Below are 27,356 nucleotides of genomic sequence, written 5' to 3' on the forward strand. Positions count from 1 at the left end.
CAGGCGATTCTCCTGCCTCAGCCTCCTGAGTAGCTGGGACTACAGGTGCACACCACCACGCCCAGCTAATTTTGTATTTTTAGTAGAGAGAGGGTTTTGCCATGTTGGCCAGGCTGGTCTTGAACTCCTGACCTCAGATGATCTGCCCACCTTGGCCTCCCAAAGTGCTGGGATTACAGGTGTGAGGTATGAGCCACCGCATCCAGCCCTGTAACTTATTTATTAGTCCAAGGGCCAAGAGCTAGATGGGCAGAGAGTTTGGTTTACAGAAAGCTTGATCCTCATGATTTTCTTTATGAGTATTTGAGGTGTAATTTTCCTAAGCCATGGGTCCTAATTTTAGATGCATGATTCCTCCTCCCCTCTCCCAGCCTCTTTTTTTCTAATGGTGGTTTTGTAAAAGGCAAAATGATAATTCTAATTTAAATCCTGATTTCTTCTAATGAAACATTGCTAGTCTTTTTAAAAGCCTTGTTGAGATATAATTCACATATGATACTCATTTAAAGTGTACCATTAAGTGGCTTTTAGTATATTCACAGATATGTGCAACCATCACCATAGTCGGTTTAAAATACTTCCATGACCTCAAAAAGAAACCCAGCACCCTTTACTTATTGTTACCTATGTGTCAATTTCCCTAGCCCTAAGCACCCATAAATCTGTTTTCTGGCTGATTTGCCTGTTATGGACATTTCATATAGATGGAATCATATCATATATGGTCTTTTGTGACTGGCTTCTTCCGAAATCCATCCATGTTTTAGCATGTGTCAATACTTATTCTTTTATATGGCTGAATAATAGTCCATTATATGGAGATACCATATTTTGTTTATCCATTGGTTGATTGATGGATATTTGAGTTGTTTCACCTTTTGGCTGTTTTGAATAACCCTACTCTGAATGTTGGCATACAAACTGGATTTTTTAAAAAGAACTCATTGATTTCTGCATCACCATCTTTCATCTTTACCCTTGTGACCTTTCCCCAAAGGTCAAGCTTCTCCTAATCAAGAAAGTCGTGACTAATGTTATATCACATATATCACTTCACTATGAGTCTTACCTAAAATTTGAGTGTACTATTTTCCTATTTGAGATGTCTAGAAGTTATTAATATCATCTTGGAGGAATAGTACTTACAATGTATGGAACTTGTCCAGAAGTTACTTCCATCCAGTTCTTGTAATTCTGTTATTTTTACTTTCTAACCAGTGCTTGTCAACTTTGTTGATTGGATGATAGCTATAAGTACTACAGTTTCACTATTTGGGGTAGGTGGAGATTAAATGAGTTTTTGTTTTGTTTTTTGTTTTTTGTTTTTTCCTGTTTTTCTTTTTGAGACAGAGTCTCTCTCTGTCGCGTGGTCTGGAGTGCAGTGATGCTATCTTGGCTCACTGCAACCTCCACCTCCTGGGTTCAAGCTGTTCTCCAGCCTCAGCCTCCCGAGTAGCTGGGATTACAGGTGTGTGCCAACGCGTCCAGCTAATTTTTGTATTTTTAGTAGAGATGGGGTTTCGCCATGTTGGCCAGGCTGATCTGAAACTCCTGACCTCAGGTGATCTGCCTGCCTTGGCCTCCTAAAATGCTGGGATTACAGGCATGAGCCACTGTGCCTGGCCTTAAATGAGCTTTAGAAGTTACTGGTAAGACATATTTATTTGATAGTTCTGCTCCACCTTAAAGGCATTTGCTGAACCCAGTGACCTTGAGCTTTGGGTTTCATAGCAAAGTGAGCTACAGAAGACAAAGACAAAGCACAGGACTCATATAAACAGGGGAACACAAAGACTCCTGCCTAAAGCTGAGACCCTAAGTGGGGAGCTAGTAATCAATTTGCCCACCACCCGCTCTAAGAGTATAAAGAAAACTTAACCTGACCCATACTTTGGTGTCAAGTGGAGGCAGAAAACTAGCTCCCTAAAAATTTATAACAGCAAACTGACTCTCACACATATTCATTCCCAGACTGATTTCATAGTTCCTGGAAGGTCTCAAAAAAACTACGTAAAGAAAATATAGCTTAAATTGATCCTGGGCCGGTAGTGGCCTAGGCACCTGACAGAAGCAACTGCAAATCTACTTTGGAGGACCCACCTTCAGTCTAGGCCTCAGTGGAGTCCCATCAGAAAAGTTACAAGAAGTATTGACTCACAATCAGAAATCACAAGTCCCCCAGTGAAACAAAATAGAAGGAGCTAGGAGAAATAACAGATAGCAGAGTCATACCTGCTAAGAATGCCAAAATAAATTAACAGCAGATTTGGCACAACTGAAGAGAAAACTGATAAGCTAGAAGATAGATGTGAAGAAATTGCCCAAAATGCAAGATAAGACCCAAAGATAGAGCATTTGAAACAGTAATTAAGAGAGAAGGATAGAGTAATCATGTCTAATTTTAATCTAATGAAAATTCATAAAGGAGAGAAGAGAGAGAATGAAGCAGACATAATATTCCAAGAGATCATTACTAAAAAGTTTTAGAACTTGTGAAAATGACTAACCCACAGAAAATCCCAGTTAGGATAAATAAAAAGAAATCTACTCCTAAGCACATCATAATGATATCAAAGACAGAGGAAACTTCAAAACAGAGAGATTAAGAGATTGCCCTTGAAGAAATAGCAGTTGATCTGATAGCTCACTTTCCAGCTGCAGTTATAAAAGCCAGAACACAGTGGAATAATATCTTCAGTGTTCTTAGAATGGAAACTATTAACTTAGAATTATATATCCAGTTAAAATATCTTTCTAGAATGAATTAAAGTTGGAAGCATTTTCAGACAATTAAAAACTTATGAGCGGCCAGGTGTGGTAGCTCACACCTGTAGTCCTAGCACTTTGGGAAGCTGAGGCAGGTGGATCACCTGAAGCTAAGAGTTTGAGACTAGCCTGGCCAACATGGCAAAACCCTCTCTCTACTTAAAATACAAAAATTAGCTGGGCATCATGCGCATGCCAGTAATCCCAGCTACATGGGAGGCTGAGTCATGAGAATTGCTTGAACCTAGGTGGCGGACGTTACAGTGAGCTGAGATCGTGCCACTGCACTCCAGCCTGGAGGATAGAGTGAGACTGTCTCCAAAAAAAAAAGCTTGTAAGAATCTGCTGTTGCCAGTGAGCCCTCACTAGAGGAAATATTAAATATTAAAGGATATAAAGGATATAGTTTAGGCAGAAGGAAAGTGATCCCAGTTAGAAGATCTAAGATGCAAGAAGAAATGAACTAAGAAGTTAGTAAAATGTGGGCAAAGGTAGGTAAAATTTGATTAATTAAAGTAATAATAGTATATTGATCTGGTAAAAGATAGAATTCCCCACAAGACATGTATTAATTACAAAGGGAGGCCGGGCGCAATGGCTCAAGCCTGTAATCCCAGCACTTTGGGAGGCCGAGACGGGTGGATCACGAGGTCAGGAGATCGAGACCATCCTGGCTAACACGGTGAAACCCCATCTCTACTAAAAATGCAAAAAAAATTAGCCGGGCGTGGCGGCGAGCGCTTATAGTCCCAGCTACTTGGGAGGCTGAGGCAGGAGAATGGTGTGAACCCGGGAGGCGGAGCTTGCAGTGAGCCGATATCGCATCACTGCACTCCAGCCTGGGCGACTGAGTGAGACTCCGTCTCAAAAAAAAAAAACAAAGGGAAAGATAGTTATCATTATAGTCAAGAAACCTGGCAGACATTCCCTTAACCAAGTGATCACAATTGATAGTACCAATATTTGGACCAATCAATATCACATAGCTTTGGATATGACACACTTAGAAGAGTGCGACACCACTTCTCTGGTATTTCTGCCAAAATCTAATCATGAGGTAATATCATAGAGACACAAATTGAGGGACTCTTCAAAAAGTCAAGGTCACAAAAGACAAAGAAGAATGAAGAACTGTTCATGTTAAAGGAGACTAATGAGACATGATAGCTAAATTCAATGCATGATCCTGGATTGAATCCTGGACCATAAAAATTAATTATTTTTTGTAGAACACACTGTTAGGCCAGCTGGCAAAGACTGATTTAGATCTGCAGGTTATATTACAGGGTTGTATCATTGCTAATTTTCTCATTTTGTTCATTATACTGTACTTACATAAGATAATGTCCATGTATTTTAGGAAATACACACTGAAATATTTAGATAAAAGGGGCATTGTGTTTGAAATTTACTCTCAAAAAGTTCTGAAAAAGTAATGTGTGTGTGTATATATATATGTGTGTGTGTGTAAAAAAGTGAGTGAGTGATAAAAGGGAATGTGGTTAAATGTTAATATTTAGGGAATCTGAGTGAAGGGAATTTTTTGTACTATTCTTGCAACTTTTCTGTTAGTCTAAAATTAGATAAAATGTTTAAAATATAAAATGAATCTCTAGCCCCCTACCATGCCCCACACACATAAAGTATTGGATAACAGAGGATAAATTGGGCGGGGTGTTTGGAGTTAGTGTTACCTAGTTCATTATGTTAATTGTATAACAGAATAGTAACAAAGTAAACCTTTCAAACTAGTGGAGAGGAAAATGGATTGAAAAAAATCAAAATATGGCAAGAAAGAGGGAGAAAAAGAAATGTTGAAAAGCAGGACAACCAAAAGAACAAAATAAGATAGAAATAATTAAAAATGGACTAAATGCTGCAGCTAAAAGACTTAGATTGTTAGACTGGTTAAAAAAATTCATATATAACCATGGAATACTACCCAGTCATAAAAAAGAATGACATCATGCCCTTTGCAGCAACCTGGACGCAGCTGGAAAACATTGTCCTAAGTAATGCAAAAACAGAAAACCAAATACATGTTCTCACTTACAAGTGGGAGCTAAACATTGGTTGAACATGGTCATAAATGGGAACAATAGACACGGGGGAATACAAGAGAGGGTAATGGTTGAAAAAAACTACCAGTTGGCGGCTGTGTGCACTACCGAGGTGATGGATTCATTCATACTCCAAACCTCAGCATCACACAATATTCCTTTATTATGTACTTGTGCACAGACCTGCACATGCATCCCCTGATTCTAAAATAAAAGTCGAAAAAAGAAAAAAAAAGTTTCAGGTATATACTTTTAAAAGAAGCATTCCTAAAATATAGAGGTACAAAAAGTTTGAAAAACAAAGTTTAGAAAAGACGTGCTAGCTAGGACAAAACTGGCAGCACTGTGCGGGTATTGAACAAAATAGACTTTGAGGCCAAAAGCAGTGCTAGAAGGAAATAGAGTGACTTTGCAATGATAAAGATTTTATTCACTGTGCATGGTGTCTGCCTGTAATCCTAGGAGACTGAGGCAGGAGGATCTCTTGAGCCCAGGAGTTTGAGGCTACAGTGAGATACGATTGTACCACCACACTCTAGCCTGGGCAACAGAATGAAATCCCATCTTTAAAGAGAACAGATTTTATTCACCAGGCATATGTAATAGTGCTAAACTTCTGTGTACTTAATGGCATAGCCTCAAAAGATATATAGCAAAAATCAACAGAAACCACAAGAAGAGACAAATTTGCTGTCAGAGTGGGAGATTATTGACTTCTCTCAATTATTGATAGGTGAAGTCCAAAAATGAGTAAAGCTGTGGAGAATTTAAACCAAACAGTTAACCATCTTGATGTAATAGAACAATATGTTAACAACATTCAAGTAGAATATGTTTACAGAATGCTGATCCACTTTTTTTTTTTTTTTTTAATTTTAAGAAAATTGAGATGGAGTCTCACTCTGTTGCCCAGGCTGGAGTGTAGTGATGCTGTCTCAGCTCACTGCAACCTCCACCTCCCAGGTTCAAGCAGTTCTCCTGCCTCAGCCTCCCCAGTAGCTGGGATTACAGGTGTCTGCCAGCACAAGCAGCTAATTTTTGTATTTTTAGTAGAGACAGGGTTTTACCATGTTGGCCAGGCTGGTCTCAAACTCCTGAGTTCAGGTGATCCTCCTGCCTTAGCCTCCCAAAGTGCTGGGATTACAGGCGTGAGCCAGCGCACCCCGCCTGACCCACTTTTAAATGATGTCAGACTCTAAATACATACATGTATATGGCTGCTTATGTAAGGGAGTTGACCAGGCAGTGGTGCTGGTTTGTATCTAAAGTGATTACTTGGGTGAAAGGGGAATGAAAGAAGGAAGAGGTGCTTGAGTGTGAAGAGTCTAAAGATGAGGGTGTCAGAAGACCCAGGTTCTAATGCCAACTCTGACGTCAGTTGCCAGCTGATTTTTGACAAGCTATATTTGTGATCTTGGATCCTATTTCCTCGTTTATCCACCAGAGACAATGTTCACCCTGCCTGTTCCCCAGAAATGTTATCAGATTCCACTGATACATGTGATTGAAGATGTTGAAAAATATAATGTACTAATATGGATTAAAATAGACAAGTATTTATCAAACACCTACTCATGCAAGGCTCATGGAAGATATTCTAGGGGGTACAGGGATGTGTAAGTCATGGAAGTCATTCTGATCTAAAAAGTCACACAAATAACTGTCAAATTACCTGCTTACAACCCTTCAGTGGTCTCCCATTGCTCTAAGGATAAAGACCAGCTGGGGTATAGCCTCTGTCTGTTTCTGTGACTTCAGTTCACATTTTCTCCCTCACTCAGCTTCAATCCTTCCTATAGGTGATTTCCTTCCTACCACAGAATATTTTTGCCAGCTGTTTCCTTGGCTTGGAAAGTCCTTTTCTCCCCCTTTCACCCAGTTAGCACCTTCCTTTTCTCAAGGGAACTGTCTCCTGCTTCCTAAACAGAGCATATTCCTCTCACATGGACTCAGCATAGTGTCCTTGGTCTTTGTGGTATTTTTCATTTTAGGGAGCAATCACTTGATTAATACCCATTTTTTCCGAGTGACTATAAGTTCTAGGAGGGCAGGGACCATGTTTGTTTTTGCTGTCTGGCGCATAGTAGCACTCAGTAAATAATTGTTGACTGACTGACTGATTTTTTGACCAAATGAATGAAGGTACTTTAAGAGAGATACAAATACTATGAAGAATTAAAGGAAGAGGTAATTTTTGAAGAGAGCCCCAGAAGAGATTGCAAAATGCTGCCTGGATGCCAGTTTAATGGATGAATGTGTTTATTATCACTAATCAACTTTGAGTTATCTTGGTGTTTGTTATAACAAAGAAATTGCTGAATTTTATTTGTTAACTCTGTTAACATTTTCCAGGAGATTCTTATTTGATTTATCTGGTCATAGGAAATAACTCATTATCTTTTGGCAGCCCAAGCATGAACCTCTCTGCATATTCTGTGACCTCATGGGTGTGGACTATGAGGAGATGTGTCACTGGCTCTGCCATCGGAAGCTGGCTACTGCCACAGAGACGTACATCAAGCCCATCTCCAAGCTGCAGGCCACAAATGCCCGTGATGCTTTGGCCAAGCACATCTATGCCAAGCTTTTTAACTGGATTGTAGATAATGTCAATCAGGCTCTCCATTCTGCAGTCAAACAGCACTCTTTTATTGGTGTGCTGGACATTTATGGGTGAGTATATTTGGCTAATTGGTTTGCCAGAGAGCATTCCTATCTAGAACTTATCTAGTAAGTCTAAGTGGGCATTTGATTCTGTTTCCTACTGGTAAAGAGAAGGGAAACTTTGCCTGTGACAATTGAAGAATACCTTGATGATGGTGATGCAATTGCATGTTGCTTAAAATTTAAGTAAAACAAAACAAAATGCTTCAAATCTGAAGCTAATTTACTTAGCTGGTGCATAGACTTAATTGGTTTTCAGATGCTCATGTGGTAAATTATCACTGAAATTCTAAAAATCTAATGTTATTTGCTAGTTTGCCTTATTTGGGTACCTGTCTTTAGCTGTTAAAATCCTTCCCTCATATTTGTGCTTGTTTCATACTTAATTTTTCATTCTCTGGTTCTCTTTTTCAAAAGAACCTGTAGGATCTCTGTTCCTATTTCCCTCCTATGTGTGTGTAACACTGTGAGTCAGTAAATTGGCAAGAGCAATGGGTTTATCATAATTCTGATGTTCCCCACTTGAGGGTGAATGAGCCCTCAAAAACTCATAGTGTTGAACACCTCTGCATGCTAGGGCCGTTCAACAAAACAAAACACAACACAACAACAAAAGCCTCTCTGCTGCATGGCTGATGCTCATCTGCTGGTTACATATTTCTTGTTACTGACTTATAAATCTTTATCTTCACTGATAGGGAAAGAAAGTTTTACAATGCTGGGGAATGTCCCATTTCTTTCTTCCTAATGTGTATATTTTGAATATTTTTAAAAAGCTTTTTGTTCCTTTTCTCCCCTTTCCATATTATCTTCGTGGTTACAGATTTGAAACATTTGAGATAAATAGTTTTGAACAGTTTTGCATAAATTATGCAAATGAAAAACTACAGCAACAATTCAATATGGTAAGAATGTTCTTCCTTAAATAATATTCTGCTATAAATTATTCTCTTGAATTCCTTGTCTTTGTTTAAAAGCTTATCCCTGAAATGAAGTTGTGAATTATAATTATTATATGGAATTTAGAACTGATGATTAATGAATGGTACAACATTAGAAAAATGTTTTATGGGCCAGGTGGGATTCAAGGCTATCCTTGGATTGCTGTCTGATAATAATGAAAATTTGGGACAAATAGATTGAAAGAAGCAGGCAGTGTGTTAGGTAATTGCTTGGGAGTATGAAGCTTTGAGCCCAGGGATATCTTTCAGTTTGTTATTTTGAAGTTAATTGTATGTGGAATTATGACTGTCTTAATGCTTACTTGCTATATTAGCAAGATGTCAGAACTAAAAAGCAGAATTTTACATATTCTCTTTTCAACAGTCTGGGACATTCACTGAGGCAATGACAATGGGAATATTTTGAGTGGCTCTTGTGAAGTAGTAATATTAACTATCTTAGAGGAGTACCGTGGTGTTGGGAGATTCAGAGATGCTTAAAAATCTAAGTCAGCAGATTGTAATAATGAAGGACACAGAGCCCAGAGGTGAACTGTGTGAGTTGGAATCCTACCCTGTGTCAGTTATCCAGGAGATCTTTCTTGGGCAAGTTAGTTGACCTCCCTGGGCCTTAACTTCCTCATCTATAAAATGGACATAATAATAGTACCTGCTGGGCCGGGCGCGGTGGCTCAAGCCTGTAATCCCAGCACTTTGGGAGGCCGAGACGGGCAGATCACGAGGTCAGGAGATCGAGACCATCCTGGCTAACCCGGTGAAACCCCGTCTCTACTAAAAAAAAAATACAAAAAACTAGCCGGGTGAGGTGGCGGGCGCCTGTAGTCCCAGCTACTCGGGAGGCTGAGACAGGAGAATGGCGTAAACCCGGGAGGCGGAGCTTGCAGTGAGCTGAGATCCGGCCACTGCACTCCAGCCTGGGCGACAGAGCGAGACTCCGTCTCAAAAAAAAAAAAAAAGAAAAAAAAAATAGTACCTGCTGTGTGTGGTTTTATGGATTAAATGGGTTGGAATATGTAAAGTGTCCATCATGTGCAAGGCATAGTTCTAAGTGCAAGAGTGGGAGTGATTCTTAGTGTTGATGAAAGAGGATATTAAAATGAGACACCCATAGGAATTAGAAGATAGAGCTGAAGGGCAGGAAAGACACCCTTAATAAATCCTCATCTTGTAAAGAGAGAGGTCAAGTGGTATGGTTTGTAGTTGATGCACAAAAACCAGATGTTCAAAGACATTGCAAGTTACAAATTTGGTAAAAAACAAAAGAGGATCTAAAAATAGTAATATAGGGAGAATAGTGGAAGAGCGGGACGGAGGTGGTGTATGTGAATTTAGCCTCTTTTGTGTCATAATGAAATCAGTAGATGTTTCATAGTGATAAATCAGAAGGTAGCTGATAAGCATATTCTTTAGAAATATGTGGGTAAATATCAGAAGAAATAGCTAAGGGAATTAAAAATGGTTGTCTCCAGGGAGCGAGACTGGGGTTGGGGAGAGATGGGACAAGGAGTTGCTGCTTGTCGTTATAAAACCTTTTAGACTGTTTGATTACATATTCCATATACTATGATAAAAACTTGAACCATCTTTGTTTAGCAAATTAAGCTTCTTACCACAGTGAAATAACGTAGAAGTTATCTTAAAACCTTAGGCCTATGACTGTTTCCGTAATAAGATGACTACTAATATGATTTTCATCTCTGCATTAAAAAATTAATAAAACTCTATCAGAAACTAAACTGAGCATTACCATTTCTCAAGGTGTTTCTGAGTTTCTTAATACTTAGTTAATGCCACAGCCTTCCACTCTTTCCGAATGTTTCCACACAGAGTGACTGGAATGGCAGGAAGCAATGCCAGCCTCTTTAGGAACTGGCTAGTTTGTCTGTTTTTCAGGGGTCTCCTGTCTGCATGTGTGTTTTGGTCTCTTGTGTCTCCTCCTCTTTCCTGCTTTCTGTCTCTATCCACCTGTTTCTCCTTCTCTCTTCACATACCCCCTTACATTCTGCGTCTTTGATTCTCTCTGCACAACTGCCCTGCCCCCTCTTCCTATCCTATGGCGGGTTCTTTCCTTCTAGTCTATATACATCTTCTCCACCTCAAGCTCTCTCCTTTCTCACTCACTTTAAACTTCCTGTGAACCCAGCAGTGGTTGGAATGCTCTTCTCGTCCTCTTAACTTGCTTATCTCCCATTCATTTTGGCTTCTTTCAGCTTCAACTCCCACTACTAATTGCCTGATTATTTTCTTGTTTCCCAGTTCAAATACCTGAGAAAGAGAATCTGATTAACACTGTTGAGTCTTTCATCAGAGGTCTCTAGCAGGAGACTGCCCTCACGTACCCACACTGGTTTAGTCAGCTGTGACTAGGAACGTGGGGTCTCACAGTATAAAGAACTTGACTGCATAGGGCTGTTACCCGATCTGGGGATGTAGTTGGGGGCAGTCAGCATGAGAAACCCCGTGACTGGCATGCTTAGTGTTTGAAGGCATTACTATATTGACCAAGAATCTCTTGCCATATTGAACTACATGCCTGTATTCTTTGACAATTGAGCATCCAAAATTTTAAAGACCCCAGGAGCTTTTCCAAACTAGACATGGAGATGTGTGTGAGAAATAATGCTCTGTTTAATGTCTAGAGCAGTGTTTCTGTTGTCAATATTGAGACTGCATATAAATTAATGAAATTTTAAAAAACAGAGCACATTGTTTTGGAAGATACTCGTACCATCAGTCAGGGTGTCCTGCTGACATATGTTGCCCTATTTGCCTTCTCATTAATCAAAAGAACAGAAGAAATGTGCTTTCTTATTGTAGCAGGATGAGCCACAGACAAAACCTCTCAGACACCGAGTTGTAGAAGGAAGGGCTTTATTCAGCTGGAAGCATCAGCAAGCTACTGCCTTAAAATCCAAGCTCCCCTAGTGCACAATTTCTGTCCCTTTTAAGGGCTCACAACATTAAAGATTTCATGTGAAAAGGTCATGATTGATTTGAGCAAGCAGGGGGTACGTGACAGGGGCTGCATGTACCAGTGGTCAGAGTGAAACAAAACAGGGCAGGGAGTTTCACAATGTTCTTCTATACAAGGTCAGGAACATCGGTTTCTAAGTCATGAGTTGATTTGTAACTACTGGGTTTAGGCCAGGCAGGCCCAGGCCTGGTTTTGGGCCTGGCGCCGGGCTGCCTGTCTTTGGTTTTACTTCCTTGTTTTTTTCTTAAAACAGGTACTGAGTATAAAATAATATAAAACAATATGAGAGGGTCTCTCTCTTTCCTCATTCCCCCCTTTTGAGACTCTCACTTTTTATTAGTGGGAGTTCTCACTCTTATTTTTGCTACTTATGTCTTTTTGTGCAATAAATTGATAGTGATTTATATAGTACACTTGTGCTGGAGCATTTTGGTGAACTAAGGTAGTGATGAAGCTTTTTTAATCATTTGAAGAACTACAGATATCAAACAAGGGAGCAGTAAGCAGGTTTTTATTACTATTATAACCTTTATTATAAGAGTTTTAAATTCTCTTAGTGCTGGGAACTAATTTTTAAGCATGGTTCTCGGATTAAGTCCATGCCACACTTGCACAGGTACATGTGCCAGTTTTGTCATATTTTAAACTATGTCTTTAACTACTTGCCTTTGGTTATCTATGTGTAGACAGTAATTAGTAAGGTTAAATTTCTTATAGACCCTTTTTTAGTTACTAGCAAGTAGTCAAGAGCCAGTCTATTTTGATAGATAACATTTTTTTATCTGAGTTTTTTGTTTTTTGTTTTTTTGCCAGGCCAGAATAGTCAAGGCTTGACTGGTTTTATTAGTGATGATTTTTAAAACAGCTTGCAACCGTATGATTCGGTTGAGCATGTAAATGGGGGTCCAGTGTTCCCATGAGCCGTCTTGTGTCTAAGTGGCAGGCCTATAGTATTGTATAATTTTTTAGGAGGTCATTTATCATCTTTTTAATTACCTATGGCTATGCTTCGTTTTCCGTGGGAAGCATAAACAGGGAAGCCCAGAAGTTCACCTGTTTTTATGGGCAGTAAGAAGAAAGATGGTTTAATAGTGCCAGTAACACAAGTACTTGTCTACTGGTCAGGCAGCATAGCGTAGGCTCTATGTCTACATATCCAGTATAACCTGGTGGGGGCGGTCTAGTCCTGGTGGAATTCTGGGTGGTACTGTTTTTGCAGTACTATTATACAGCTTTTGCCTAAGACAACTAAGCTGCCTTACAGAATGAGTGAATCTTTTTCCTTTTCTAGCTATGCAGTACTGTCTAATAATTGAGACTTTTAGAACCTGAAAATTGTCAGGGTGGTTCTTTTGGGCCGGGAATTCGTCAGGAACTGGGTCTGTAGGAACTAATTCTTGGGCTTCCTATGGCCATTGATCTCCTGTTACGGTTCCTCCACAAACATAACATGAAGTGACTTTTAGAGACTGGGCTACATATTCGGCTAATTGCAAAAACAAAGTTTTAGTTTTTTCCTGGAATCTCAGGTGCTGGCACATTTAGTTCATCATAGAAAGTCTGAAATACTGGTTCTGGAGAGTGTCTTTGAACCTCGCCTTTTATTAGGATGCTTACTCTAGGATCTAGTTCTTTTTCATCAATGCCTAATGTTATGTATTTTTTAAATTTCATTTTGGGTCTGAGGGGTTTGTAATTACCAATTCTAAAGGGTTGCAGCTCCCACTCGTGCAGGAGGGGCTGACTTTTCTTTTTGGAGCCAAACAGGATCTTTTTTATTTTTATTTTAAGTAGCCTAAATGACACAAGACCAGTATTGACACATTTCACATAAATATGATTCTTGACAGATATACTTATTTTCTGTTGTGTAACTTTTTTCTCAATCTAAGAACCGCATCCCAATCTATGCTGCTTACTGTTAGTAGTGACACAGGCATCAAATTTTAAGGTTACATTTTTGGGGACCCCTCTTTCTTCTGTCCTAGCTATTACTTTACTTGTGTCACTTAGAAAAGGATCAGTCCTTAGTCTTATTTTAAAAACTGTGACCATGGGAGGCTTAAAATGAGTCATAACACACATCAGGTTGGTTATTTTCTGGGCTACATACCTTGGATAAAATAGCATTATATAAGCAAGTTTCTTTTAGAGTCCTGGTACACTTATAATAACCATAAAATAATAGGACTGTAGCAATCTTTTGTCCTACCTCAGTGACTTGATATATATATATATACTGGGAACAGCCCTCAGTCTGAGGAAGGTTAGTTGAAGTCCTTACTGTACAAGTCTAAAATTTAAGGAAAATGAGTCCTGCGATGAGTTTCCTCATGGTTCAGCCATGCGTGGACCAGTCAGCTTCCAGGTGTGACTGGAGCAGGGCTTGTCGTCTTCTTCAGAGTCACTTTGCAGGGGTTGGCGAAGCTGCTCCCATCCACGTACAGCTCCCAGTCTACTGATGTTTAAGGATGGTCTCAGAGGTTGGGCCCACTAGAATAAACTGAGTCCAATAATTCTACACAATTATGTTTAACTGGGCTCTCTGATACCAGGAGCAAGGTGGCGGGGTTTAGGATGTTGCAAACTTCAGTGGTTATGTGGGGATTTTTACAGAGCAAGCTTTGGTATCTAGTTAGTCTAACATTTATTAGCTAATGGTGTCCTTTGGTATTTATTAAAATTACCACAGCATGGGGGGACTTTATGTTTAGGTTTTGTTTAAGAGTTAGCTTATCTGCTTCTTGTGCTAACAGGGCCATTGCTGCCAGGGCCCTTGGACATGGGGGCCAGCCTTTGGAAACCCTGTTTAGTTGTTTTGAGAGATGGGCCACTGGCCTTGGCCAGGGCCCTACAGTCTGTGTTAAAACTCCAACTGCCATTTTTTTTTTTTTTTTTTTGACATATAGAGTGTAAAGAGTTTTCTCAGGTCAGGTAGGCTCAGGGCTGGGGCTGACATGAGTTTCTTTTTAACTCATGAAAAGCTCATTGTTGTTGGTCGTAACAGATGTAGTTTATCTAATCTACATTTTTATTGACTGTCATTTACCAAAATATTGACTTAAATCCTGTAATTGTTTGATTTCAAGCTTTAAATTGATTTGGTATTCCTGCGGGGCTCTAATTGCATCTAAATAGATGTGAGAGTTGAAAGACCTGTAAGGGGCTTCTCTCGCTTTACGATGCTTATTATTATTTTTTCTTCCTCTGGTTGATGAAATGCGGGGGTGAAAGGGATAGCCAAATGGACTAAAGCACAAGTGCCACTCTAGTTATTTGGCAGAGTGCCCAGTGAAGGTGCACCACAGTACCACCCCACATCCACTTGGGGATGAACAAGGGCTCTTGATAAGCTCTTGAAAATTCTTAAGCTCACTGCATCCCTTCAGGTCTCCAAGGAATGCTAAGTCTCTTCCCTGCCATGAGAGACACGAAGTGAACTTAGTGTTGGGAGACGGAAGCTGGATGGCCCTCGGGGGCTGACCCGCAGGGACTTCATTATATAGCAGAGAGAACTTGGCATGACTTATTACTCTAGGCTGTAAAATTCTGGAAAAGAGCTACAATGCAGCCCACACCTGGTCGACTGGAGGACCACCTCAGTGGAAGGGGGACAGTCAGGGCCTCTGGCCTGCCATGTGCACAAGCATAACAATTGCTTTTGTTTAATGTGCAGATGGAATATTTGATCCATTCCAACCAGACATTTGCATCCTGGTATGCTGTATTAATTGCCAAAGTTTATTTTAAGTCTTTAACTTCTATGATCTTCTAGTAAAATGAACGTTTCCTTTAGCACCTATTTTTATTAGTTTTTAGACTAAAAAAAAAGCTAAACACCATTTTATATTTAATAATGCTTTTTGTATGATTTTTATACCAGATAAGCTAAATTTTACCTTTATATTAGTGTGTTATTAATTTTAATAAAACCTTGTAGACAGATTTATCTAATTTTTCATGTTTCACCATAAGGTAAGATTTTATAGACTCTTTTTAACCTTTTACAATTTTTGTTAAAGAGCAGGTTGATGTTTTAAGAAAAACCTGTTGTATTGTTACTTTAATGTCCAGTTCACAGAAAAACTGGATGATGCCTTTTTAACTTTAGCTACGATGTTTACACACAAAATTTTCTTTACAATTAACGTTTTAAAACTTGCCTAAACTTTCAAAACAATAATTTTTTTGACCTTTTAATGTAGGGTAAAAATCCACATTCTTATGCCTCTTTATAATTTTTTTGCTAAAGGTATATTTTACCTTTTTTTATATACCTTACACATAATCTGGTTTTTTTTCCAGTAGTATTCAGGAGGCCTTATTACTTTTAAATTATATAACTGTTTTGCATAAAATTTTTTTATAACTTTTCTTTTTTTACGTCTTTTGCAGACAATTTTTTTTGACATGTCTCAACTTTCTGACTTATTACAAACTTTTTTTTTTAATAACCAGTTAATTTATTTCAGGACAAGAATTTACCATATAACATTTTTTTTTATATAAATTCTGCTTCCCCCCCCTTTTTTCCTTTCTTAAAATTTTTCAACATAGTTCTTAGTGGGGTGGGCTTATTTTGCGCCTGACCCATGTTTTCGCAAGACAAAATACCACACTCATACCACACGCACTCACCACAAAACAAAGAACAGGTAAAGAGGGCGCACACACACACGCTTTTATTGTTTATACTAAACCAAAATCAGAATACCACGAAATTCAAAATCCGAGTACCAAGAAATTTAATCCAAGTCAAAACCAAAACCAAAGTATCCAGCAATTCAAGTCAAGTCAAAACCAGAACAAAAGTGCCGATACAGGCACACCGCGGGTGATCAGGCCACGCTTCCACTCAAATGGAGTGGGGCAAGTTCCAAAGACTAGTCTTACCAAGTTTCAGATGTCCGGACTCCAAGTGCCAGTTCCTTCCCGGTGTTCAGCCACTGTGTTAATCCTCTGTGGGGGCCTGCTACGCGCTGCTCTGATGAGGTGTTCCACCGGGACAATTGCCTACTCAGAAGCGCTCTTTGGATTGCGTCACTCAGGCTGGCCAGAGTCCCCCGCAGGGATGCTCCACAGGGTAGGCCTAAGCCGTCTAAGAGGCTGCCTCCGCTGTCCGTCAGTTACCTCGCTTTCCAGTCAGGGAACCAAGAAATGTAGCAGGACGAGCCGCAGACAAAACCTCTCAGACACCGAGGCTTTATTCAGCTGGAAGCATCAGCAAGCTACTGCCTTAAAATCCGAGCTCCCCGAGTGCACAATTTCTATCCCTTTTAAGGGCTCACAACATTAAAGATTTCATGTGAAAAGGTCATGATTGATTTGAGCAAGCAGTGGGTACGTGACAGGGGCTGAATGTACCGGTGGTCAGAGTAAAACAGAACAGGGCAGGGAGTTTCACAGTGTTCTATACAAGGTCAGGAACATCGGTTTCTAAGTCATGAGTTGATTTGTAACTACTGGGTTTAGGCCAGGCAGGCCCAGGCCTGGTTTTGGGCCTGGCGCCGGGCTGCCTGTCTTTGGTTTTACTTCCTTGTTTTTTTCTTAAAACAGGTACTGAGTATAAAACAATATGAGAGGGTCTCTCTCTTTCCTCATTATTAGCATGACATAAATATTCTTATGGATGACTGTTTTTTGTTAAAGCTTGTAATAGCTCGTTAGACTGTAAACACTGCAAATAAGGCCAGGTGCAGTGGCGTACGCCTGTAATCCCAACACTTTGGGATGCAGAGGCAGGCGGATCACGAGGTCAGGATATTGAGACCATCCTGGCTAACATGGTGAAACCCTGTCTCTACTAAAAATACAAAAATTGAGCCGGGCGTGATGGCACACGCCTATAGTCTCAGTTACTCAGGAGGCTGAGGCAGGAGAATCGCTTGAACCGGGGAGGTGAAAGTTGCAGTGAGCCGAGATTGTGCCACTGCACTCCAGCCTTGGTGACAGAGCAAGACTCTGTCTCAAAAAAAAAAAAAGTGCAAATGAGCCAAGAGTAGCATTACAATAAGTACAGAATAAAGTGGGAAAGTTCCAGACACATGAGGAGAGTATTCATTGGAGATCTTGTGGCATGTAAGTTTCACAGGGCGTGGGGTCCTAGAAAATATGGGTTGTTTGGTCGTCATCACAGAAGTCTTTTCTTCCCACAAAAATAGCAAGATTTGTGAAAGAACCAAAGGAGACCAAAGAGATAAGTAAAGAAAGGCAGAAACTCCCTAACAATCAGTAGCAGTCATTAGCATCTGTAGAGACTAGAAGTGGTGGTGTCAGCTGCATTGGCTGGGCAGTGGCTGGGCAGCAAACTGAAACAGGAGCTGTGGCCGTGGTTGGATTGCCCTTCCCACCCGGACTAGCTTGGCTCCCATTCATCTTTAGAGACTAGATCACACAGCCCTCCTCAGGGAAGCCTACCCTGACCAGCCTGTGTCCAAACTAGATGAGCACCCTTGCTCTTATAGCTCATATTATTTTCCTTTGTAATATTACTATAGCTTGTGATTATATTCCTTATGGTTATTTGGTTTCTGTCTGCTTCTCCCACTTGTCTCCAAGCTCCATGAGGGCAGCATCCACATCTGTGTTGTTAACCATGTGCAGTGACTGGCACATAGTAGACAGTTAATACATATTTTTGTGTGAATGGAGATGAGAAGCAATGGTGAGGACAGTGGCTGAAGCCAGAAAAGTGAGTCATAGACTCCATGACTATCAAAGATAATCAGGGCAGTCACGAGAAAGGCCAATTATTAACTAATTCTGAGCCACGTGAACTTCAGCACCACAGTCCCTTAGGAGAAGTACTTTGTTATGCTGAAAGCATTGCCCAGCGTGGTTCAGTAGCCTGGAGGGCATCAACATAGTTGTTAAATGCCAGCCAAGGCATTCTTGTGTCCCATGTTGTTAGCACCACGGTACGATAACTGACGAAGCCAAAAATACATAGTGTGGCTTTGAAAATATACATAATCAAAAGATCACAAAGATTGCTACATTGATCAGCTATTTAAAATACCTAGATTTACTTGTTCACCAAGAATCCTACGTAGCTGAGGTTTTCCTGTTGTTTTATTTGCTTTCTCTGTGTGTAAATCATGCTTCTCCCATGAGGTTGTTGTTGTTGAAAGCCATAGATTATCTCAAATTATGTTGGTATCATCTTAGTGTTTTATATAAACATTGTTTCTTGACTACATTCTTTGTTACAATGATCCAGTAATGACTGCTTTTTTTTCTTTTTCATTTCAGCATGTCTTCAAATTGGAGCAAGAAGAATATATGAAGGAACAAATTCCATGGACACTCATAGATTTTTATGATAATCAGCCTTGTATTAATCTTATAGAATCAAAACTAGGCATTCTAGATTTACTGGATGAGGAATGCAAGGCAAGTATGATTTCCTGGGGTACTTGGTTTATCAAAATAGATGTATCAAGGTCAGAAGGTAAGGGGTTCAAAGAGAGATTCATTAGTATATCATGGAATGCCGTTGTGGTGACAAGTAGGGAATTATGCTTTCATTCCAAAGGGACACTAGACCCCAAGAGTTCTAATTACAGGTGAAAATAGGAGAATTTCCCTCCTCTTTTCAGCCGATTCTAAATTACATGAAAAATTGACACTAGATGCTACCAATTTTGGCCACTTTTGTTACTAATTTGTTTATATTTAGTACTTTTTGTTTGGCGATAGAATTTATTTAAAGAAATGCAAGAAACTGTGCAGAAGATATTTTGAATAATAGTTCTAAATAGTTATAATTGTAAAACTAACTAGTTGTTCCATATTACTGACATATTTGACAGGGATGGAGTTGTATCTTTAATATTTAAAGGTGCAGCATGTTGGAAAAAAGTATTAGATCCCCAGCTTTACCACTGAGTGATCTTAGGCAAACCTATTCTTTCTCTTTATTTCTCTTTAGTTTATATGCAGTAAGTTACAGTTTAGCACAGGTGTACCCTCCTAAGCACCCAGACTTCCTACAACATTAAGGATGCATGTAACGAAAAGGTTCTCAGCCTCACTTGCGATTTAAAAAAATGCAAACCAAAGCAAAAATGGTACACCACTCTTTACCCATCCAGTAGGCAAATTTAGACTTGATAACTTTCATTTGATAATACTAAATGAATATTGCATATATACTCATGATGAAAAGCATGAATTCATTCAACATACTTTATAGGATATGTGACAACATTTATCATAATTTTAACTACATACCCTTGACCCAGGAATGGAACTGCTGGGAATTCCACCTTTGATTATACTTGCAAAAGTATCCAAGGTATATACATGTAAGAAGAAAACTGTGGCAGTTGTCATAATAATAACAAACAAATCAGTAACAACCTAGTAGCCATAAATAATGCAGAGAATGCTATTGTTGCAAAGCTGAAAACAATGTAAGGAGTGTGTAAAATTATCCTATTTACATACATGCCTTCAAAGAGACTTAAGAAGGCCAGGCATGGTGGGCTCACATCTGTAATCCCAGCACTTCGAGAGGCTGAGGTGGGTGGATATTTGAGTTCAGGAGTTTGAGACCAGTCTGGGCAATATGGTGAAACCCCGTCTACAAAATAATACAAAAAATTAGCTGGGCATGGTGGTGTGCACCTGTAGTCCCAGCTACTTGGGAGGCTGAGGCAGGATAATCACTTGAGCTTGGGAGGCAGAGGTTGCAGTAAGCCGAGATTGTGCCGTTGCACTCCAGTCTGGGTGACAAGAGTGAAACCGTCTCAAAAAAAAAAAAAGAGGAAGAAATAATTAAGTTGGAGGAAATGGCAAGAGGAGACTACTTTCCATTTTATATCTTTCTGAATTATAGAAATGTTTCACTATGTACAAATGTTACCTTTATTTGGCAGAATTTTTTTTAATTTTTAATTTTGTGAGTACCTAGTTGGTGTATATGTTTATGGGGGTACATAAGATATTTTGGTATAGGCATGCAATGTATAATAATCACATCATGGAAAATTGGGCATCCATCCCCTCAAGCATTCATCTTTTGTGTTACAAATAATCCAATTATACTCTTATTCTTAAATGTATAATTAAATTATTATCAAATACTAGGACTTATTCATTCTAATTTTTTTTGTATCTATTAGCCATCCCCCATCTTCCTGCTACCCTTCCCAGCCTCTGGTAGCCATCTTTCTATTCTTTATATTCATGGGTTCAATTGCTTTAATTTTTAGATCCCACAAATAGATGAGAACATGTAATGTTTGTCTTTCTGTTTAAAAGAATTTTGAAAACATATATAATAGCCCTGATATTTCATGGTAAGCTTTTTTTTTTTTTGAGACGGAATTTCGCTTTTGTCGCCCAGGCTGGAGTGCAATGGTGTGACCTCTGCTCACTGCAACATCCTTCTCCCAGGTTCAAGGGATTCTCCTGCCTCAGTCTTCTGAGTAGCTGGGATTACAGGTGCCCGTCACCACACCTGGCTAATTTTTTTTTTAGTAGAGATGGGGTTTCACCATTCTGGTCAGGCTGGTCTCAAACTCCTGACCTCAGGTGATTCACCCACCTTGGCCTCCCAAAGTGCTGAGATTACAGACTTGAGCCGCTATGCCCGGCCAGCTTTTACTGTTTAAAAAACAACAACAACAAATTTGTTTCATGATTTTTCTTATAGGCAGATTGAACTGCCCCAAGATTGGGCTGGGTTGCCCATGAGAAGGTCTCAGTCATAGTATTCATTAGTAATCGGTTTTTGGCCTCTAACAATGAAATGTGGAAGGAATGAACTCCTAAACTGAATTGTAAAAGTTCTTAGGTAAAGCCAAAAAAAAGATCTTTCGACAGCTGATGCATTAGAAGAATCACAGTATTTACTTTGTTTTCTTTCTTCCTTTTTCCCATGAATATAGATGCCTAAAGGCACAGATGACACCTGGGCCCAAAAATTGTACAACACACATTTGAACAAATGTACACTCTTTGAAAAGCCTCGTCTGTCAAACAAAGCTTTCATCATCCAACATTTTGCTGACAAAGTAAGGAAGCTTTGTATCATTTTTTCTTTTTGAATTCTTAAATGTGGAAAAAAGTCAATAGTCAGGAGTATCTTTTTTTTCCTTTTGCTGATGTTTGCATTCTTCAGGGCTCAAGGGACAACAATCTTTAGTGTTGACATGTTGGTTTTCTCTTCCTTTAACCTACATTGAGTTATTTGTGAAATAAGTATGGGTCTGTAATTCTGAAATCCAGGAAACTCTGTAAAGTAAGGTTTTTTTTTTATAACTCATTTAGCTAAACCTGATCTCTGATCTGAATTAACATGAGATTATTTATAGTCTGTCTTTATCACAGTTAGGCTGGATATTTACATATTTCACAGTAGAAATATGAATATGTTTTGTTATAGATAATTGCCTTCCATTTTGCTGGAAATATGAAAAAATGGTGCATGTACATACTACATCTTAAATGCCTGAAAAATTCCGAGTCCTAAAGCATAGCTTATCTCAAGGGTTTCAGAATAGCAATTGTGGACTTTTGTCACCCTCTGCGATTGATTCACTGGGTCCCTTCTAATAAGGCATACTGTCTTACTGCTTCACAAGTTCTATAGTGTGCTTAGCAAATCACAAGCAATGAGAGTAATTTATATTTCAAGGAGATTGTGGTGTAGGCTTTGGGGTAAGTTTCACAGGGTCTCCTTTAGGGATTGAGGACTTTCTAAGTCTGCCCTAATTCCATCTAGAAGCCTTGAGACGACCCTAGGGCCACCTAAAGGTTTTATCTTGCAAGCTTTGACCCTCTTAGGTGGCAGACAACTGAAGTTGCTGGAGTTTTGGAAAAGAAATAGTCTCTCTCAAGTAGTCCCACTTTACCAAATCATGCAATATTTCCCCAGCCTTCACCTTCATCCATCAGCAGTTTTTCACCTCTGTCCCCATCAAACCCTCATTTGTTCCTTCTGATTCTCTCTCCTGTTGTAATCTCTTCTAAGAGGAAACACCCCTGCTTGATGGTGACCTAGGTTGGAAGGAGATACAAGGAGTCAGCCTTGGAAGAGCTCTCTGGCCAGCATGGGAGAAGAGGATCTGCTTATGAATCTGCTCATCCACTAACTGAGAGGATCTTTTAGAACACAGTTACTTAGTGCTACCACTGTTTCCTAGAAAAAAACAATATTTGAGGAGTTTTATTCTAGAGTTAACATGCTTCTTACCAGGAATGGCCCTGGTTTCTTAGAAAAGACTGATAATACCCATTTGCTGAGAGCTGATCGTATAGCCTGAGACTAATAAATATTCTTGTTATTGATGATTATAATGTCTATTCAAAAGTTTTATCAGTTAAGGAGATTTTTCCATGTGTTTTCAGGTGGAATACCAGTGTGAAGGATTTCTCGAAAAGAATAAAGACACCGTTTTTGAAGAACAAATTAAAGTTCTTAAATCAAGCAAGGTAACTATGGATAGGCTTACTCTAATCCAGGAGGTATTCAAAGCATTAGATTTTTAACAATAAAAATTATTTTTTTAACAAAAATCAGTTTCAGTTTTTAATTTATCAAATATATAAGACTTAGTATGTTAGTCAAAGTTATTTAGCTGCATGTCAGGTCCTGTTCTAAATGTATTAAAAATGCTAACTCATCTAATGACTCTCATTTTATGGATGAGACACCTGAGACACAGAGACTTCATGGCTAGTGAGTTTTCAAGCCAAACTAAAATCCGGGCTGTCTTGCTGAGTCTGTGCTTTTAACTCCTGTGCAATGTTTCTTTCAGTTTTGTGTGAAATTATTGCCTCCACAGTGGTTCTAGACTGTGTTGTGCCTTGGTAAGAGGCCATGAGAGAAAACAGTCTTTCTTCCCTGTCAGTTTGAAGGGAGGTGCTAGAAACATGGCCTTACACACTCCATCAAGGTAGAGACTGATCGCTGGATCATCACTGAGTGCAGTTCCAGGTGTGGCCCAAAGCACTTTGAAATTATTTTTCTTAGGCATAGGTACTAGAGACACTGTTTTCTAGAGGGAAAAGAATGTTCCAGATGGTAAGAGCTATGATGGCTACATTGTATTGATGATTAGGTTGATCCCCTCCTCCATCCCTTGACCTTCCATCTGGAAAGAATGGGGAGGGGAGCATGGCTCATGTTCATCCCACAGAGAGCAGAGCAGGAAGCCAGTTACTTAGATCAGCAAAATGAATATTCAGGTATTCAGCTAAAAATAAAAAATTTTCCTGTGAATTCTTCTAGATTACTGACTGGCAGTCTTTGTTTTTCTATTTTATTCTAAGAGAATCCTTTTAACTTCAGTGGAATAGTATATGAATATTTTGACTGTTGTTTTTAGAATAAAAACCTTTACTATCTATTATTGTGATAATATAAAGATTACATAAAGACCAAATCCCAGTTTTAACCTTCAGAAAATAATAAGGTGAGACCAGGTGTGGTAGCTCATGCCTGTAATCCCAGCACTTTGGGAGGCCGAGGCAGGCAGGCTGCTTGAGCCCAGGAGTATAAGATCAGCCTGAGCAACATGGCAAAACCCCATCTCTACAAAAAAATACAAAAATTAGCTGGGCATGGTGGTGCATGGCTGTAGTTTCAGCTACTTGGGAAGCTGAGTGGGAGAATCACTTGAGCCTGGGAGATTGAGGCTGCAGTGAGCCGTAATTGTGCCACTGTACTCCAGCCTGGGAGACAGCGAGACTCTGTCTCCAAAAAAAAAACAAGGGTTAAAGTGTCTAACAGTCACTGGGCATTAATTGTTTATAGTTTACAGGATTGATATGTAAGAGAAAATTCCCACAATGCCAGTCTCTAAGTATTATTCAGTGAAAGATCTTTATTGATTTGATTTATAAATAATGATAAAATTCTAGTTTTGTTACTTTGTCAAAGTAATTTAGCTGAAACAGAACATTCACAGGTTTTCATCTGATTCTTGTTGTTGTTGTTGTTGTTTTGAGACAGTATCTCACTGTCACCCAGGCTGGAGGGCAGTGATGTAATGATCATAGGACTCACTGCAGCCTCGACCTCCCTGGCTCAGGTGATCCTTTCACATCAGCCTCCCAAGTAGCTGGGACTACAGGTGCACGCCACCATGCCTGGCTAATTTTTTGTCAAGATGGGGTTTCACCATGTTGTCCAGGCTGGTCTTGAACTCCTGGTCTTAAGGGAACTACCCACCTCGGCCTCCCAAAGTGCTGGGATTACAGGCATGAGCCACCGCACCTGGCCAGGTTCTCATTCTTGAGGCATCCTTGATCAGTTGTCTTTATTCTGATTTAGTTTTCTAATTGGCTTTTGAGTCCTTAGTCGTCATAAAGTGGTTATGTGTTCTGACAAATCATTTGCAGTGACCACCAGTCTGTGTAACATTGTTGCCATTGAAGTGGGGACAGTGTGTGACTTACCTAACATAGCTTGGAGGCTTCCTCTGCTCCTGGTCTTTGCTGAAACCCAATCTAGGGGTATGAACTTCATAATTTCACTGCACCTGATAGAAGCCAGTATCACATAGTGTAAATGTGTTCTCTTGAAAGTACTAATTTTAGAAGATTAATACCTGTGTTATGCGTTTTGAGTAGAATTATTTTTGTGGTAATACAGTGTAGAGTATGTTTGTATATTTATGTGTTTTGTCTTTTTTTTCCGGCAGCCTCTAGCTTACAACTTGAAAAGGAATTTAAAAAATATATATATATATATGGAATTATAAACTTATCAGAAGGTGCCTTATTTGATATTTTTCCACCATAAAGAAATCTTCCATTGCCACATCTAATATCGGGAAGCATATAAATAAATTGCAACTTGAGAAAAAACCACTAAATTTCAGTTCTACCAAGTACCATTAAAATGAGTTTTAACCCTCTACTTTCTGTATAGCTGATTAATAAGGGGAAGCACAGTTCACCTACTGAGTTTATGCCTCAGATCTCTCATCTATAAAATAGAATCATGATAGCATCTAATTTATGGAATTGTTATGAAGATTAAATGGGTTGTATTAAGGTTAATAGATAAATAATTGTAGCTGCAAATATAGCTTGACTAATTAGAAGAACTGGTTTTATTTATATGGGATGTGGCACTGTTGTAAAGGTATGTACATACATCAAGATGTTCCTTTGGATTCGTTTGAAGTCTCTTTTTTTCCATAAAATTTCTCCCAACCGTATTGACTAGTATCATCTACCTACTTATTGAGTACCAGATCTTATAATAGTCTTTCACATTGCTAACCTGATAGAACACAAAATTGATTACAGGAATTATTTGTTGAAGTTATAAATCCCTCAAAAACAAATATCAAATGTATAGGATATGGGTAGGGTTTTAAACTTTTTTTTCTGTAACCCAAATTATCTTCCAAAAATTGTTATTCATAACTTTTAAAACCTTCTAATATTGTAGAATTTGTTTATGACCCTTTCCTGCTGAGATTTTCGATGATGTTTTTGAGTTAGTGCTCAGCACTTAAGTTAGTAGGCAGGCAAATAAAGCAGGTGAGTAAACACTTGATAAATAACATACAAACTTGGACTAGTGTTTTTCTCCACCTGATGCTAAAACAGTTTGTGGAAATGAAGTAATAAGGCTTTCAATTACTATTTTTCCCATAAAATAATTATAATTCAAGCCCATTAATATGTTTAAATTTGTCATTTCCTGTGGATTAGGTTTTTAAGTCCGTGTGCAGTAGTTCTGACTTTGCTTTCCCCCAGACACGGTTGTAGAATTATTGCATTTTTCCATGTTTTTTTTATAGCTTTTACCTCACCTTCCTGTCATATTCTTGGCTCTTATCATAGATAGCGACTTTTTCTGGAGTGTGACTCTGACGGTGATTACTTAAGGAAGGGAATCTCTGTAATATTTATTTTGTGAAGGTTTACGTTCAAGTTTGGTTTAGAATGTAATTTCCTTATACTGTTTCTGACTTAGTTTAAGATGCTACCAGAACTATTTCAAGATGATGAGAAGGCCATCAGTCCAACCTCAGCCACCTCCTCAGGGCGCACACTCCTTACACGCACTCCTGCAAAGCCCACCAAAGGCAGACCAGGCCAGATGGCCAAAGAGCACAAGAAAACGGTGGGACATCAGGTGAGTTCAGGGAGCTGCTGCCAGGCTCCTTCCTTTCTGGCTCATCTGAAACCTCAGATCTTCCCTCTTCAGCCTCCCAAGTGGGATCCTCAGTTGAGGAGAGCCTAGAACTTTGACTGTGATGTCATACGACATCGTCCACTAAAACTCTTCGCCACCCAGTTTTAGACCTGTGACTGCATAAACCTTTCCCTGAATAATTTTCTCTACAGTTTAATTCTTCTAGTGAATGTCGTCTGTCTCAGACCACCCCATCTTTGCTTAGTTTTCTGTTTGTTTTGTCTCTGTATTTGTATGGTGCCTCAGTCAGCTCCTTCAGAACAGGGCCCTCACCTTTCTTTGATGTCTTATGTTCTCTGAGAGTGGGAAATGTTACATACATGCTTAGTGCCTGAACAGGTAGTAGGGCTTTGAATGGAGGCTGAGCGCTCCTCAGCTTGCTCTCCTGTGCATGTGACCCTGTGCCTGGTGTAGATAGGAACAGGGCCTGACCCAGGTCCACAGCCTCCAGTCCTGATCCTAGGTCCCTAATTTTAACTCCTCTCTGCCTATCCTTTGTCATTCTCTCACTTATAACCTATACTCTTTTAAGTCATCTGCTACGTTTTCCAGTATCTTCCATCAAAATTCCCACTTTATGTGATTAAATGGCCTTAAAGAAGGTTATATTGTTAGTTACATATGACAGCTCATAACAGATTTCTGTAGCTTCCTGTGGGGAAAAAGAGTGGGAGTATAGGAATCTATATTTAGTAGAGTAAGCATGAAAATGGTAGAATTTAGGCAAATTTTAACCAAAAGCCCTAGCATTCTTGTTTTGTGACAGC

At 39.3% G+C, this 27,356-nt stretch overlaps 1 protein-coding gene across 9 annotated transcripts in view; it reads left to right on the forward strand.

The window, feature by feature from the left end:
• Positions 1-27,356, forward strand: part of MYO5A (myosin VA) — a 218,209-nt gene that overhangs the window by 112,573 nt on the left and 78,280 nt on the right. For all 9 annotated transcript variants that reach the window (XM_023227136.3, XM_023227138.2, XM_023227137.3 and 6 more), the window contains exons 10-15: positions 7,234-7,499; positions 8,314-8,395; positions 18,678-18,818; positions 21,320-21,445; positions 22,782-22,865; positions 26,368-26,529. In XM_023227136.3, the coding sequence (XP_023082904.2) occupies positions 7,234-7,499; positions 8,314-8,395; positions 18,678-18,818; positions 21,320-21,445; positions 22,782-22,865; positions 26,368-26,529 (861 nt within the window). The remainder of the gene's footprint in view (positions 1-7,233; positions 7,500-8,313; positions 8,396-18,677; positions 18,819-21,319; positions 21,446-22,781; positions 22,866-26,367; positions 26,530-27,356) is intronic.

The sequence above is a fragment of the Piliocolobus tephrosceles genome, chromosome 6 (genome assembly GCF_002776525.5).
Source record: "Piliocolobus tephrosceles isolate RC106 chromosome 6, ASM277652v3, whole genome shotgun sequence".
NCBI lineage: Eukaryota > Metazoa > Chordata > Mammalia > Primates > Cercopithecidae > Piliocolobus > Piliocolobus tephrosceles.